At 40.3% G+C, this 15,034-nt stretch overlaps 1 protein-coding gene and 1 long non-coding RNA gene across 3 annotated transcripts; one reads left to right on the forward strand and one right to left on the reverse strand.

Moving 5' to 3' along the window:
* Positions 1 to 1,827: 1,827 nt before the first annotated feature.
* Positions 1,828 to 5,022, forward strand: LOC142503358 (uncharacterized). The gene is made up of 4 exons (XR_012803975.1): positions 1,828 to 2,014; positions 2,106 to 2,172; positions 2,538 to 2,563; positions 4,884 to 5,022. It is a non-coding gene; the product is annotated as an uncharacterized LOC142503358 (long non-coding RNA).
* Positions 5,023 to 6,872: 1,850 nt separating this feature from the next.
* LOC142503359 (uncharacterized) lies at positions 6,873 to 8,430 on the reverse strand. 2 transcript variants are annotated; one of them, XM_075615507.1, is made up of 3 exons: positions 8,296 to 8,429; positions 7,287 to 7,930; positions 6,873 to 7,253 (listed from the first exon to the last, which is right to left on the reverse strand). In XM_075615507.1, exons 1-3 carry the CDS (start codon positions 8,390 to 8,392, stop codon positions 6,888 to 6,890), a joined length of 1,107 nt encoding a protein of 368 aa, XP_075471622.1. In that variant the 5' UTR covers positions 8,393 to 8,429; the 3' UTR covers positions 6,873 to 6,887. The 2 variants fall into 2 exon arrangements, with proteins under 2 accessions (XP_075471622.1, XP_075471620.1); XM_075615505.1 differs by having other exon boundaries at positions 6,873 to 7,930; positions 8,296 to 8,430.
* Positions 8,431 to 15,034: the final 6,604 nt, after the last annotated feature.

Genomic DNA, 15,034 nt, shown 5'->3' on the forward strand with positions numbered 1-15,034 from the left:
CATTGATCGACAATTGTTTACATGATGTTACACATGTCACACATGTCACACATACACCGTATATTCATGTTCCTTTACATTACACAATGCTTGTAATGTGTCACGCATCTTTAAACGTTCATGTACATCTAAATTCTCATGTTTACATCTACGTTTGGTCCTCCCTATTTTCATGACGTCACTTATTGGACGCGCAATCACATTGCATATTTACATTATAACCGTTGCATTACAAGCACTTCAACCTAACTTATACGCACATGTACAGTAATTCATCATTGGGACACCTTGTAAACTCATTCTATAGCAACTATCCTCATTACACAAATGCATGCATATGCACACGACTATTCATTGTTGGCAACATGTCACAATAACATGGCTAATTACACATGTTACACAAAACTTTTCCCACATCAATCTCAGCCTTTTTGTCTCATTACATGACTGACTCTTGCGTTCACAAGTTTTACATGCATTGCACATGCAACTATTTATTTGCAAGCAATGTTTCTACAAAGCATCACGTCACATCATTGGCAAATATCATCATTCCCTGCAGAATACACACAACAACTGCACACAGCTTGCCACACAAGTACTTTATTATGTTCATGTAAAACCTTGCATTTTACTATGTCACCTGACATCATTATACCTATTTAAAGGACGCCCATTACCTGCTCATTCACAGCTACTCATTTCAAAATGTTGAGATTGTTTAGGAGACGGAGGAACATTCTTTTCTATGACATGCTTGATGATGAAGACAATCATATAGGGCAAGGGAGGGACACACCGAGGGACAGTGACAGGGACAGTGACGCGGATACGACAGGGACAGGGAGAGGGACAGGCCGAGGGACAGGGAGAGGGACAGGAGATCAGAGGAGAAGACAGAGGAGACAAGTTGTGCCTCGTCCGCGTCTGTACAGGGAGAGAACCCTGTTAGATGGGATGAGTGAGGAGGAGATTGTAAGTCGCTATCGTTTGAGTTCAGCAGCAATCTTAGCTCTTTATCAGGAGATAAGGGGAGATTTAGATTTTTTCACAGCCAGAGGTCGTGCAGTCCCTGGGCTTGTTAAAATGCTGTGCTCATTACATTATCTTGCTTCCGCGTCATACCAGACAACTGTGGGCATAGTGGGCGGGGTCTCGCAATCTACATTCTCGCGGGCCTTGACCCAGTTTCTCTATGCACTCAATAGAGTAGGAATTATATTCATTTTCCTACAGAGGCGACAGAGTGGCTGGAAGTCAGGACTGGCTTTTATAATATAGCAGGGATACCATGTGTGCTGGGTGCAATCGATTGCACACATGTTGCTTTGATTGCACCTAGTCAGAGTGAGCATGTGTACCGCAATCGGAAGCACTACCATTCACTCAATGTACAGGTGGTATGTGATGCCACGATGAGGATAATGCATGTGGTACCCAAATTCCCTGGTTCCAGTCACGATTCCTCTATCCTGAGGAACTCTTCAGTCTTCCATGCGTTCGAAGAGGGACATTTTGAATATGGTTGGCTGCTGGGTGAGTACACATTTACATGTTATAACACAAAACACATTTTTATTTAGGAATGTTGGCATTGTAGAATTTGATCACTAATGTAAGCTTATGTGTGCTCCATTCATTATAGGTGACTCAGGATACGGAATTAGGCCGTGGCTCTTGACTCCGGTGCTAAACCCTCAAACTGAAGCAGAGGAGAGGTACAATGCAGCCCATATATCTACAAGATCTGTTATAGAGAGGACATTTGGCCTACTCAAGACCAGATTTAGGTGTCTGGACAGAACTGGTGGGGCTCTTCTATACAAGCCTCAAAAAGTCTCTGATATTATCCTTGCCTGTTGCATTTTGCACAATGTTGCACTCAGGCACAATGTACAATCAGACCTAGCTGAGCCTTTGGTAGACGAGCATCCCACCCATGTAGCTGCTGAAAATGAACAAACAGCCAGTGGTGGCCAGACACGACAGAATCTCATCAATTCATTTTTTTCTTGTAAGTAAAAACAGATATGTTCCAAGTTCTACTTTTATACTTACATTATGTTATCTTAACAATAAATTTTTTTTATATAACCTTCTGTTAGGACACAGATGAATATGGGTTGCACACCTTTCTTTTCTCTGCTGTGTGCACAAAGGGATGTGGCACCGGTATGTTATTGTTGCACAGGTTATATAATCCCTCTTCAATTGTACTTTAGTTGTGTGTATGTGAATACAACTGGGGTAACAAAGCACTAATATTTTAGCATTGTGTTGTTCCTTATGCTAACACAATACACATATTATGCCCATACTCATTCATGCTTCTAGTATGCTTACATACAATGTTATTGGTGCAGTGTAACATGTACATCCATATGATGTGTACACCAGGCTCATTTACATTTTGAATGTCATTAAATATACATGGTGTTGCACATTTAACACCAAATACACACTTTGATGTGTTGTTTACGGTACTGAAGATGGCATGTCAATGTTTGCAATTTATATATTGTTCCTTTGCATTATAGGTATATTTGCAGTATGACTGATCATGGTATGTATATTTGCTGACATCTCTCATAAGATGTGGCTACCTCAATCTTCCTATAATTATTTGAACTAAAAACCCAACATATTGGTTTAAACACAAATGTTACATATATGTACTTTCTGTATCATGTATATGCATTTAGCTACTCTTGAGGTTTCATGTGCATTGTATTACAAAATGATTACTCACATTTCATCACATTTTATGTATGTTTCCTTATAATTTCCATTAATGTAATATAGAGGTGTTTGGAGAAAAGGGGATAACTGTACTTATTTGTTTACTTACGGGAGCACATTCATCACTAGCATAGACACACTTTTTAAGACAACTGTTTGTGTCTCTATCAATTGGTGTAGGATCCATGTATAACACCGACAAATGATAACACCAGCTTTATTATGGTAGCTTATATCATCATATTGACTATACTATGTATTTTTAAACGATTAATAAACACCGTAAACTATAGTTAGTTAGGTTAATGAAATATACACAGAAACGTACTTCATAACATGATGGTGATGTCATATTCAGAACATCATGCATTGGAGGGGACCATAACATCTGGCCAGTAACATTATTTGCTACAGTCCCAAACCATTTTATCTACATACCCATGTAACAAGAGATTTTAAATATAAATGGCTACTTGGTTGTAAGTGTCCTTTACATTGGGAGAAGGAGTGGCTCAGTGAGTAAAGACACACACTGGCACTGATAGTTTGAAGCAGGGGAGTCTGGTTCAATTCCCGGTGTGGGCTCCTTGTGACCTTGGCCAAGTCACTTTATCTCCCTGTGCCTCATGCGGCAAAAAAACATTTGTACGTTCCACGGGCCAGGGACCTCAGGCTGAAACATGTGTCTGTAAATCGCTGCGTACAACTAGCAGCCCTATACATGAACATGCTCATATTATTATTATTATTATTGTTACATAGTTTCGACAGTCATACGTTCCATTACACAATAGAATACACAAATGTGTTAGCAGAGTGGGAATGGTTGTTATATAAAAAAACACACCATGTCATAAAATGTTAGTAGTCATTAAAGAACACTCAAGAAAAATTCAAGAGGCACTATTTTGCAACATCATTATGTTAATTAAGTGCTTATGCAATATAGGCATAAGGGTATCACTTTTTTAATTGTTTGTTAATAAGCGCTGCAAGCAATATAAAATTAGTTCCATATGTAGTATAGTAGTCGGTGGCTCCTCCTCACAATCATCTCATATAAAGGTAGACTCTTCTGAAATCATACATTGATCCGATTGTATCTTCCCCGACATCTCTGAAATACAGCAAACACATGATGGTCAAATATGGCACCTTACTATATATGTATCCGTGACAACGCGTTACACAGCTCTATATGATTGTGTACATACACACGTCACTCATTTATATGTTACAACTACAAGTGTACATCAGTATGTAATTTTTATTATCATTTGTAGCAGCCATAACTATGTATATGAAGTGAACGTTGCCTGTATACTGAAAAATGTGCGCGCACATCTTAGTGTGCGCACGCACTTCACGCTTGGCTCCACTAACTGTTAGCGCATGCGCAAAACAAAGCGAACGTTGTGCGTTCAATACATGTAGAAAATACCAGTAAACATCACATCTTTATTTCAAATACAATGAAGATGAAACTAAAATCATTCTAAACGAGTACATCTGTATTCTTTTAAACCAGACGTGTTTGGACAGAAAGGACGGCCGATAACACAATGCGCAAATGCAATACGTGTGACGTCATGTTAAGCCAGCGTGAAACGCACGCTAACACTCCTCCCACTCAATTAACATTCGGCTAACGCCCAGGGTACGCCTACAAACACTGAGCCGCACGCATCACACACTGCAGTTACCGTTACTATAACAAAACATGACAGCCAATAGGCTTTGAGGCGCGCACGTCGCTTGGGGGCGGGACTTACATCCGTAATCCTTTTTAAGGACGCCTTGGCCCATGACAAGGGTCCCACGTCATACGTGGTGGACCCGGTTTTCAATGTTGTAGATGTTGCATGATAACAAAACAGGTATGTGTTAGAGTTATGGAAAAATGTTGCTAATATGTTTAAAGGGATAGGAAAGTACGTATATGTATACCGTCAGCAATGTGTACTACTCTTTCAGGTTCTACTATATTGTATTAGGAAACAATTTGTTTGTGATCGCTACATGTTATGCAGTCTGCAATGTTACGCTGTATCCACGCATTGAAAGTGAAAAAGGTGGATAAAAAAAAAAAAAAATTTAAACGCAGAGTCAACGCATAACGATTGTTATATTTACCATTCTTCTAGAATTAACTCTTCGCCTGGCTGCAACTGGTCGCTCCAGAAATGCAAGGCATTTTCATCCACGCTTGACCCAACCGCTGAATCCAGTATGACACATATCTCCAGGAAGCGCTCATAGGAATCGCCACTGCTTTCTTCAAATAATTGGTCTGGAGGTAGGTTCATTTCTTCGGGTTCCCATTCCAATGCATTTTCAGCTGAAAGGCTTGGTACATAATCATAGTACTTTTGTTCTTGTACAATGTGGGTTTCAGGAATGGAGGCTGCAGATATTGCAGCACGTATCGATTCAAACGGATCAGTAGTAGCGGATACATTGCTATTGCCATTAGGAATAAATATGCCTTTCACGACAATATAAGTGCCGTCTTTCAGGAGAAATTGTTTTTCCTGGGCAATCTTCCAGAAACCATAGGTGTGTTGTAGCTTATCCTGGTCACGTTCAAAAAAGTCATTACTTGATAAAGTGAATCTTATTGAGGAATTAAAATTCCGTGCATGCTTACGGTCTTGGTAATAAGGATATTTTGCTCGAATGAAATCATCGATTTGGCGTGTGCTTGCTTTCTGTCCGCGACTGTTCAAGATGGCTTCACAGATCATGTACTTATACCCTAAAAGGGGATTAATATTGGTAACGAATTCATCAGCCATGTCTGAGTAGCACAAAAGCTGTGTGCAGGTCTGTGTTATTTGCTCATCAAAATGAATGTGCTGAATGGCTAACAAACTCCTGTTTTTCCTTGTCAAGGTCATCAAAACTAACTACTTTGACTCCTTATTTCAAACGCCAATTGGCTTTGTAAATCTAATTGGGTTAACAGTTGTGGTTAGTGATATGGGACTGTGGGAGAAACATTTCTCCTTCTTTTATCTCGTTTCTGAAAAACATCCCTAGACTTTGAAATCGTTCACATAGTGTTTTTTTGAAAACTAACAAAGACCACTGTGTGAAAATAGTTCTTAGCCAGGCATATCAGTACAAACACACACCTGCAAAAAGAAATGTTTTTTCCCCGCTTACATTTCTGTGTGTATGTGAAAGTCTGGTTAACTCCCTGTCTGCATGAGTTTAAATACGTGTGTATATATATATATATCTAAATATATCTCTCTTATAAAAATATATATATATTTATATATTATATTTTATTTTTTTTAATATTGCAGGAGTACACACAACATTGATGGCAGTAAGTATACCTTGTATGAAACCTATTTAAATGGTGAGAAACATGATTGAATGAAGTAATAAACATTTGTTTAAGCACAATACTGTTAGAGTCTCATACTTAGGATATTTCTCAAACATTATGCCTGTATTATTAAAATAGTGTGCTTTCACAAGGAAGCATGAAGTGTATTAGTTTGTAAAATACATGTATACCAGTTTATATAGTACTATATATATATATATATATATATATATATATATATATATATATATATATACATACACACACACACACACACACACACACACACACACACACACACACACACACACTCAGTGTGTGTGTGTGTATATATATTTTTATACATTCTGAGATGTTATTGAAACAAGAACACACAAATGATTAAAGGACAAAATTAGAATGCCCAAGCAAGGCAAAGGTAAGTAATAATTTACACATAATCCTGCTGTACACGTACAAGAAAGATGTTTGCAGTTACTTAGGTGTTTTTATAAATGCATGTGACTAATATGCATATGCAATTCTTACATCAATTAACACACCCAAATGCAATGTTTTGCTGCAAAGTCAATGGCAGCTTCTCTAAACTTTGCAACTGGTTCCAGGTGGACCATTACTGAACAGACGATTAATACATAAATATTTATAACACTATTCATTAATTGAGTGTTAACATTTCCAAAACTTCACGTGTACAAGAACATACTTGAAAGTTTGGAAACAACACAGTCTTCAGCATACATACAATAGTAATTAGATAATGTGAAGTCAACAAAACAAGGCCAAAGACATATTTTCTGAATTATAACATTTATTTTTTTTGTTCCTTTTGCGAGCGAGTAACAGGCCTGCTTGTTGTCTCTTGAATTTTCCTTTTTCTTTTGCCACCAACTTTAGGCACAGCAGAGCCACTTTGAGTGGCCTCTGGCACTTCACGGGCAGGGCTTGTGGGCAGTGACTCACCTACAGGGCTTTTGGGCAGTGACTGTTCACCTACGGGGCTTGTGGCCAGTGATTCACCTACAGGGCTTTTGGGCAGTGATTCACCTACAGGGCTTTTGGGCAGTGATTCACCTACAGGGCTTTTGGGCAGTGATTCACCTACAGGGCTTTTGGGCAGTGATTCACCTACAGGGCTTTTGGGCAGTGATTCACCTACAGGGCTTTTGGGTAGTGACTGTTCACGGACAGGGCTTGTGCCCACTGACACATGTGAGCAAGTTGGTAGACACTGCACAAGTGATGGTTGGTCTGTTTCATGTGTGTCTTGTTTTGTTTTTGTCGCCTCCTTTGTAGGTGTCTGCTGCTGAATTTGTACAGATGGCAGCGGTAGGATGTCATCAGGAAACTGCACAGCAATGTCTGCTACTTGACCGGTAACATTTGGGCCTGGTGAATGAATATCAGATGAATGTGGTGAAAACTGACCTGCATGAACAGATCCTGCCTGTGAGGTGTTGAATCGTGGTACATTAGTCATTCTCCAGTAATTAGCTTGTGTTTGCTGAACAACTAATGCTTCGAATGAGGTGTTGATTTTTTGCAACTGTTTAGGCACTTCAATGAAGACTCTGTGGAGATGTGCCAATTGTGAAACTGTTTCTTCCTGCAGTGCAATCATCCTTTCCAGCACTGTCATCAGGTCAGAATGGCGACGATTTTCTGCTTCCACAATTTTTCCCTCAGAAGCTACAATTGCATCATATGTGGTATTTGCTGGACGTTTTGGCGGTAAAACAGTTTCAATTGGAACCTCTTCATGGTCACTTGCTTGTATTTGTGTGTCTATGGCGGCGGCGGCGGCATCATCATCATCATCATCATCATCATCATCAAAATCCTCTTCATCATGTTCTACAAATAAATGTACAAATTATTAAATGTCATGTTAATCTCTGCTGTGTTACTATGTAATTGTACTGTGTCATAAGTAACAACTAACATGTTTCCATACGTTTTATAACCTCACATTAAAAACTACCTTGACTTAAGAATAATGTTTGGACTCAGTATGAAATATGAGTGAATGAAAACTTGCTGTAAACTCACAACTCCTACATGATAGTTAACATCACTAACACAATACAAGTTGCCTTACACTTCATTTTCACTGACACTAAGTAATCCTATTTAAAGAAGATGTGCAAAACAAATAATGAACATGACAACATAACATATAGAAGAGCACATATTATATGGCCACCAACTGATACACTCACCTTCTAGGTGTGTTGAGCTGGCTGACCCAGGTGAAGACACTTGTTCAGTCTCAGGTGACACATGTCCTTCAGGGGCAACTATATATAACAATAACATAAGTTTTACATTTACATGTGTAAATATTGAACAAACAGTTATTGTATGTTCTGTATTTATGAGTATCTAACAGCATCATTTCCTTAACCCAAAATGTGTGTGTGAAAGTGAACATAAATAGTTGTAATAACAATGTACATGCCTGTGTACTTAGAAGTTTTGAGTTCCCTAACATACAACATACTATGGTTCTGCAGTAATGCGTGAGGAAAAATACATTACATTTGTACATAAAAATCATATGTTGTGTAGTGATATCAGTATCATAATGTACATAACTATCATGAGATGACCATTCACAATGGTTATCATGAAGGTGGTCATATTGCAAAAAGTGTTGTTTTTGGTAGAGGATATGTGTGGTACATTAATATAAGATGTGGCACACCTGAATGTGGCTGTGACTAAACAAGACAACACATGCAGTGTGTGATAATGTGTCGTTGATAGTAGTTCAACTATAGATATGAGTGAACTAATGTGTGACGTACGGTTTGATAAGTAATGAGTTGTTGGGGCATTTAGTAGCTAAAGTGAAGCTATCCAATGAGTGTGATTAACTTCAGTTGTGCTAGTGAGGTTGTAAGAACGGTTTTCCCTTCCCCAAAAAGCCTAATCAGCCACACCTTTCAATTACTTGAAACAGGTGAAAATGGTGTGAACTAAGTTGCCCCTAAAATGAGGCTGTAATTAGTGTGTGTGCTGAACCCCACCCCCTCTGTTGAAGTGTATGCTAAATAGTCGTGTGCAGTTTTTAAGTTATGAAAACAATGACATAAAATATGATACGTGTGCCTCATTATGCTGTCTGTATATGACTTAAATCAAAAATGGACCTTTTCATTAACAACTATAGATGTGTTAGTGCAAGTGATGTTTGTAGGCCGTTGCATGCAATATATTTGATGCATGCTTAAAATAGGCAGTAATGTCATGTTTGTCGGAGTAAAATAAATAAAATACACAATAATATTCTACATATTTCTGTTCTGTACCTGTAGCTAGTAATAATTTCTGATTAACATGTGTTACACATGTGTACTACCCTGTTGTTCCCCATCTTCGCCCACCATCAATTGCTTCCACTGCAGCAATGCATTTTGGGAATTCACATGTAAATGAGCACGCAATGGCACGTGCTATATTAGTTACTGCTTTTAGTAGGACTACAACATATATGTCTATTTTGAGATATATATGTATACAGAATCAGACATATACATATATAGATGCAGGTATGCTTATATTGTGAAGACAGTATAAAAAGCAGTGTAACTATGCAAAATAACTGTAAGCAACGACACGCCTAGTACAGTAATATTTCTCACCTGGTGGAAATTGTGAGGGGTAAATTCCTATATCACGGTCACCAGGTAAGCCTTCCACGACGACGGGAAGTAATTTTGCCCGAAGCAGCTCCTCCAATGGACTTAATATGAGACGTTGTGGTGTGGGCCCACCTCCAGTGCCAGTAGCATGCACGCGTTGGTGTTGTATTTTCTTTTTCAATTTGGACCTAATATCATCAAATCTCTTGTGACAATTCCGCTTGTCCCTCACATGATTCCCACACGCATTGACACCAATGACTATTGTGTCCCACATTTCTTTTCTGCTTGCTGAACTTGTCCGCCCTTGAAAAACATATCAAATATATGAGGTAAATGAATAATAATATAAGCACCAGTTTCCTACACTGCTAGCTGTTCCAAGAGATAGCAAACATGCTGTTTTATGTGTAATATGTGAAGCACATGAGCATTCACTACTAAACCTATACATGTAAGCAAGGTTGCATTCATATTGTATGCAGTTATGGCAAATTGACCGCCTGTGTTTAGTTGTCCTTGTAAGGCATGATAAAAAGCTGTGTTTCCAGACTAATTAACATAGAAAGATATTGTGAAGCCATATTTGCATATGAACAAAACTCTGATGACCTAGGATCACATGTATTTGAATAATAAATGTAAATGTACACTTACCTAGTAAATGTCCATATATACTGTCATAGTGCTCCAGAATGCCAGTGACAAGAGCTGTATTTTCCTGGTCATTGAAGCGAGGATTACGTGGCTTCTCCACACGTTTCTTCTGAGCAGGTTTAGGGTCAGAGCTTGGCTGGTGCTGACTGGACTCTCCTTCTTCCAATGGAAGAGCCTCCAAAAGCTGCCCACCAGCAAGCACGCCACCACCATCCACCCCATCAGCAACTGCGCCACCAGCAGCACTCCCAGCACCAGCACTCCCACTCCTAGCACCAGCACTCCCACTCCTAGCACCAGCACTCACACTCCTAGCACCAGCACTCACACTCCTAGCACCAGCACTCCCAGCACCAGCACTCCCACTCCCAGCAACAGCACTCCCACTCCCAGCACCAGCACTCCCACTCCCAGCAACAGCACTCCCACTCCCAGCAACACCACTCTCACTCTCAGCAACATCACTCCCCTGAACAGTACGTTCACTCCAACGCGTACTCGCACGAGTAGCACTCCCACTCCCACCAGCATCACTCTTCCCACGCTTTGCGGGCATACTTCCAGCACTCACAAAAAACAGACAAGAAATGTACAGGCAATCACACGAAACACTTCCACATATAAAACAAGACAAAGATGTAAACAAAACAACAATGGACAAAGCTCACCCAATACACAACAAGTCTCTCAGTCAATATGCAAATGTTCAAACAGCCAGCTCTGTGCGTCTCTCTCTCTCTCACTCCCAACAACACAGAGAATGAATAGCAGTACACGTTGCCTTTAAATATGGCGCGCAATCCAAAACATGCTTGTTTCGCCTGATTCAGCAAGATTTGTGATTGGGCAACCTAACAGCACCCCGCCACGCACGCCGATACACCTGTGTGTGATCGGCTAATCATCGTGAGAGTGGGCGGATTTGTTTTCGGGTTGATTTTGAATGTATTCGGCACTTACTGCATACGGAGAGGAAAAAACGCCAATAACATGACTAATCGGTAAGATTGCCGATTTCACATAATCGACGCTTACTGCATGAGGCCCATAGAACTACTGTAGCTGGTTACTTTTGCTGAAGGAGGTGTGCTTAAGTTACTCAGTCTCATGCCTTTGATGTAAGATTGGGGTACAGTCGCAAAAGGTTAGACATTAAAATGTAATATTGAAACTAATGAGGCATTGCAGCATTGCTCGGGTGCTCAGCACGAGATGAAATCATTGTTACAAAGTGAAACTGAAATTAGTTTAGCATAAGAGTCGTCGCAGTATGAACTGAATATTTTTTGTCATATGTTCTGGCTATTAAAGAGGAACTCTCTTGACATAAAACAACCGTAAAGTATTAATTTAAATGTTGTCTTCAACTGATCCCATGTGCTAAAGCAGGGATGCTCAAGCCCCACAACAGGTGAGGTTTTCAGGATATCCCTGCTTCAGCACCTGTGCTGAAGCAGGAAATCCTGAAAACCTGACCGGTTGGGGAGGGCCGGGGGTTAGGGGGGGCTTGAGGATGAGTTTAGAACCCCATGTGCTAAAATATATATAATTCTGCTGTGATTGAGCTTGAGAACATCTTTTTAAATAAAGAAGATGATGTCAACACACCTTCAGATAAAATATTCACCAGCTGTCAGTCTTAAACTCCTCCTCTGCCCGAGAAGCCTGCGCGGCAATGCATTGGAGACGAGCAGTGAAGGAGTCAAAGACTTTGTACCACTTAACAAGATATATTGACATTGCAATAGAGTGAGCGTACACAGGTATGGAACAGATTCTCTGTTACTTGCAGGGATTGTTTTATTATTTAAAGATACATGTAAAAAGCACAACAGCAAAAGGTTTGAAGGTACAGTATGTGTAATACAAGGAATATGCTATGATGCATCCTGTTTTCTGAGGGCTGGTAGTGTCCGCTGTTTTTTTAAATGTGATCCCAGGTGAGTTATTAAGCAATAATTACAATGTTTACAACTGGCCACTTCTGAATTCCTCAGAAATAATTTCTAACACATCTCCAAAATAGAAACATTTTTATGATTAAGTATATCATGAGGATAGCAAAAGGAAAACTTATCAATTCACCTCCTAAATCATGAGTTATTTATTTCTTGAATGTTTTAGTTTACAAATAAGTATATTTGTGAGCTTGTGCGTGGCAGAGATGGAAACAGATTAAAAAGTACTGATACTGTCCCGGCTTTAAAAATAAAAAAGTCTACATATGTTAAACCTTGGATCAAAGCTCTTTGAACTATATGTTAAAATGTGTCCTGGTATTTGTTGATCGTTATATGTATGTACTCTATGTATGTATACCTGTATCTTTATTTATGTAGCACCATCCAGGTATATAGCGCCACCCAGGTATATAGCACTTTACAATACACGTGACATAATATTATAACACATAATGGGAATAAGTGTTTCAGACATTAAACAATATGAAAAGGAGTCCCTGCCCCGAATAGCTAACAATCTAAGGGGCCTATGCAGAGAGCTGCGGTAACTGAATTAGCGGCATTTGTTGGCGAAATATGCCTTTAGAAAGGCAGGTAATGGCGAGTTAAAAAAAGCGCCATTTTTTTTTTTTAAATCTCGCCGCGCGGGTGGCGAGAACCTAAATCTCACCAGGTTTCAAAAGTGCCGTATTCAGAAAGGCGCGATCGCCATCTAGCGGCTGATCGCGCCATTAAAATGGAGAAAAATTCAACAATTAGCTCCGACAACAAAAGTTGGCAGGAAGCTGGAGTTCGGCGGCCAGAGGGAGAAGAAAAAAAAAACGCGCTTTTTTAAAAACATGTTTCACCAGCGCGCATCTCGCCGGTTGACACTCTCCATATGCAGACATGATTTTAAATGCAGTTTTAGGACCTTTCTGCATATGGAGATAAAATCACGCCAAAAAAGGTACTATTTATTAACATCTCCAATTAATTCCACCGCTGCTCTCTGCATAGGCCCCTAAGTAGGGAGAACTTGCAGAGACAGTAGGAGGGGGTTCTGCTAAGTGCGTCTGCAAGGGGCCAAGGTCATTGTATTGTATGTCTTTATTTATATAGCGCCATTAATGTTCATAGCGCTTCACAGTAGTAATACATGTGGTAATCAAATAAATAGCAGATAATATAAATAACAGATCATGGGAATAAGTGCTTTAGACATAAAAGTAACATTGAGGAAGAGGAGTCCCTGCCCCGAGGAGCTTACAGTCTAATTGGTAGGTATGGAGAACGTACAGAGACAGTAGGAGGGAGTTCTGGTAAGTGCGTCTGCAGGGAGCCAAGCTTTATGTATCATGTGTTCAGAATATCCACAGTGCTATTCATATGCTCCTTTAAGCAAGTGTGTCTTAAGGTGGGTCTTAAAGGTGGATAGAGAGGGTGCTAGTCGGGTACTGTGGGGAAGGGCATTCCAGAGGTGTGGGGCAGTCAGTGAAAAAGGTTTAAGGCGGGAGAGGGCTTTAGATACAAAGGGGGTAGAAAGAAGACATCCTTGAGAAGAACGCAAGAGTCTGGATGGTGCATAACGAGAAATTAGGGCTGAGATGTAAGGAGGGGCAGAAGAGTGTAAAGCTTTAAAAGTGAGGAGAAGAATGGAGTGTGAGATGCGGGATTTGATCGGAAGCCAGGAGAGGGATTTCATGAGGGCAGATTCTGAGACAGATCTAGGAAAGAGTAGAGTGATTCTGGCAGCAGCATTTAGGATAAATTGTAGGGGAGACAGGTGAGAGGCAGGAAGGCCGGAAAACAGGAGGTTATAGTAATCAAGACGGGAGAGAATGAGGGCCTGAGTCAGCGTTTTAGCAGTCAAGCAACAGAGGAAAGGGCGTATCTTTGTTATATTGCGGCGGAAAAAGAGACAAGTTTTAGAAATGTTTTCAATGTGAGGGGCGAATGTGAGAGAGGAGTCGAGTGTGACCCCTAGGCAGCGTGCTTGGGCTACTGGGTGGATGATCGTAGTTCCAACAGTAATGTGGAAGGAGGTAGTAGGGCCAGGTTTGGGAGGAAGTATGAGGAACTCTGTTTTAGCCATGTTGAGTTTAAGACAGCGGAGGGCCATCCAGGATGATATAGCAGAGAGACATTCAGAAACTTTGGCTTGTACAGCAGGTGTAAGGTTGGGTGTTGAAAAGTATATTTGTGTGTCGTCAGCATAGAGGTGATATTTGAACCCAAAAGATGTTATTAGGTCACCTAGAGAGAGTGTGTACAGAGAAAAGAGAAGAGGTCCCAGGACAGAAACCCGGGGTACCCCCACAGAGAAATCAATAGAGGAGGAGGAGGTGTTAGCAGAAGAGACACTGAAAGTACGATGGGAGAGGTAGGATGAGATCCAGGATAGAGCTTTGTTCCGAATACCAAGAGTATGGAGAATATGAAGGAGAAGAGGGTGGTCCACGGTGTCAAATGCTGCAGAGAGGTTGAGTAATATGAGCAGAGTGTAATGACCTCTGTCTTTGGCAGCATGGAGGTCGTCAGTTATTTTAGTGAGGGCTGTTTCCGTGGAGTGAGCAGTGCGGAAGCCAGATTGTAGAGGGTCTAGGAGAGAATAGGTGTTGAGAAAATGGAGCAATCGAGATAATACAAGACGTTCAAGGAGTTTAGAGGCAAAAGGCAGGAGGGAGACAGGCCGATAGTTAGAAAGACAGGTAGTG

Source organism: Ascaphus truei, chromosome 10 (assembly GCF_040206685.1).
Source record: "Ascaphus truei isolate aAscTru1 chromosome 10, aAscTru1.hap1, whole genome shotgun sequence".
Classification (NCBI taxonomy): domain Eukaryota; kingdom Metazoa; phylum Chordata; class Amphibia; order Anura; family Ascaphidae; genus Ascaphus; species Ascaphus truei.

Bases quoted from the DNA above. Each gene is read 5' to 3' on its own strand.
- LOC142503359 (XM_075615505.1), bottom strand. From the start codon at position 8,392: ATGTTATTGTTATATATAGTTGCCCCTGAAGGACATGTGTCACCTGAG. The intron at 7,931-8,295 runs GTGAGTGTATCA...ATTTATTTGTAG, and splicing joins CAGCTCAACACACCTAGAAG to AACATGATGAAGAGGATTTT.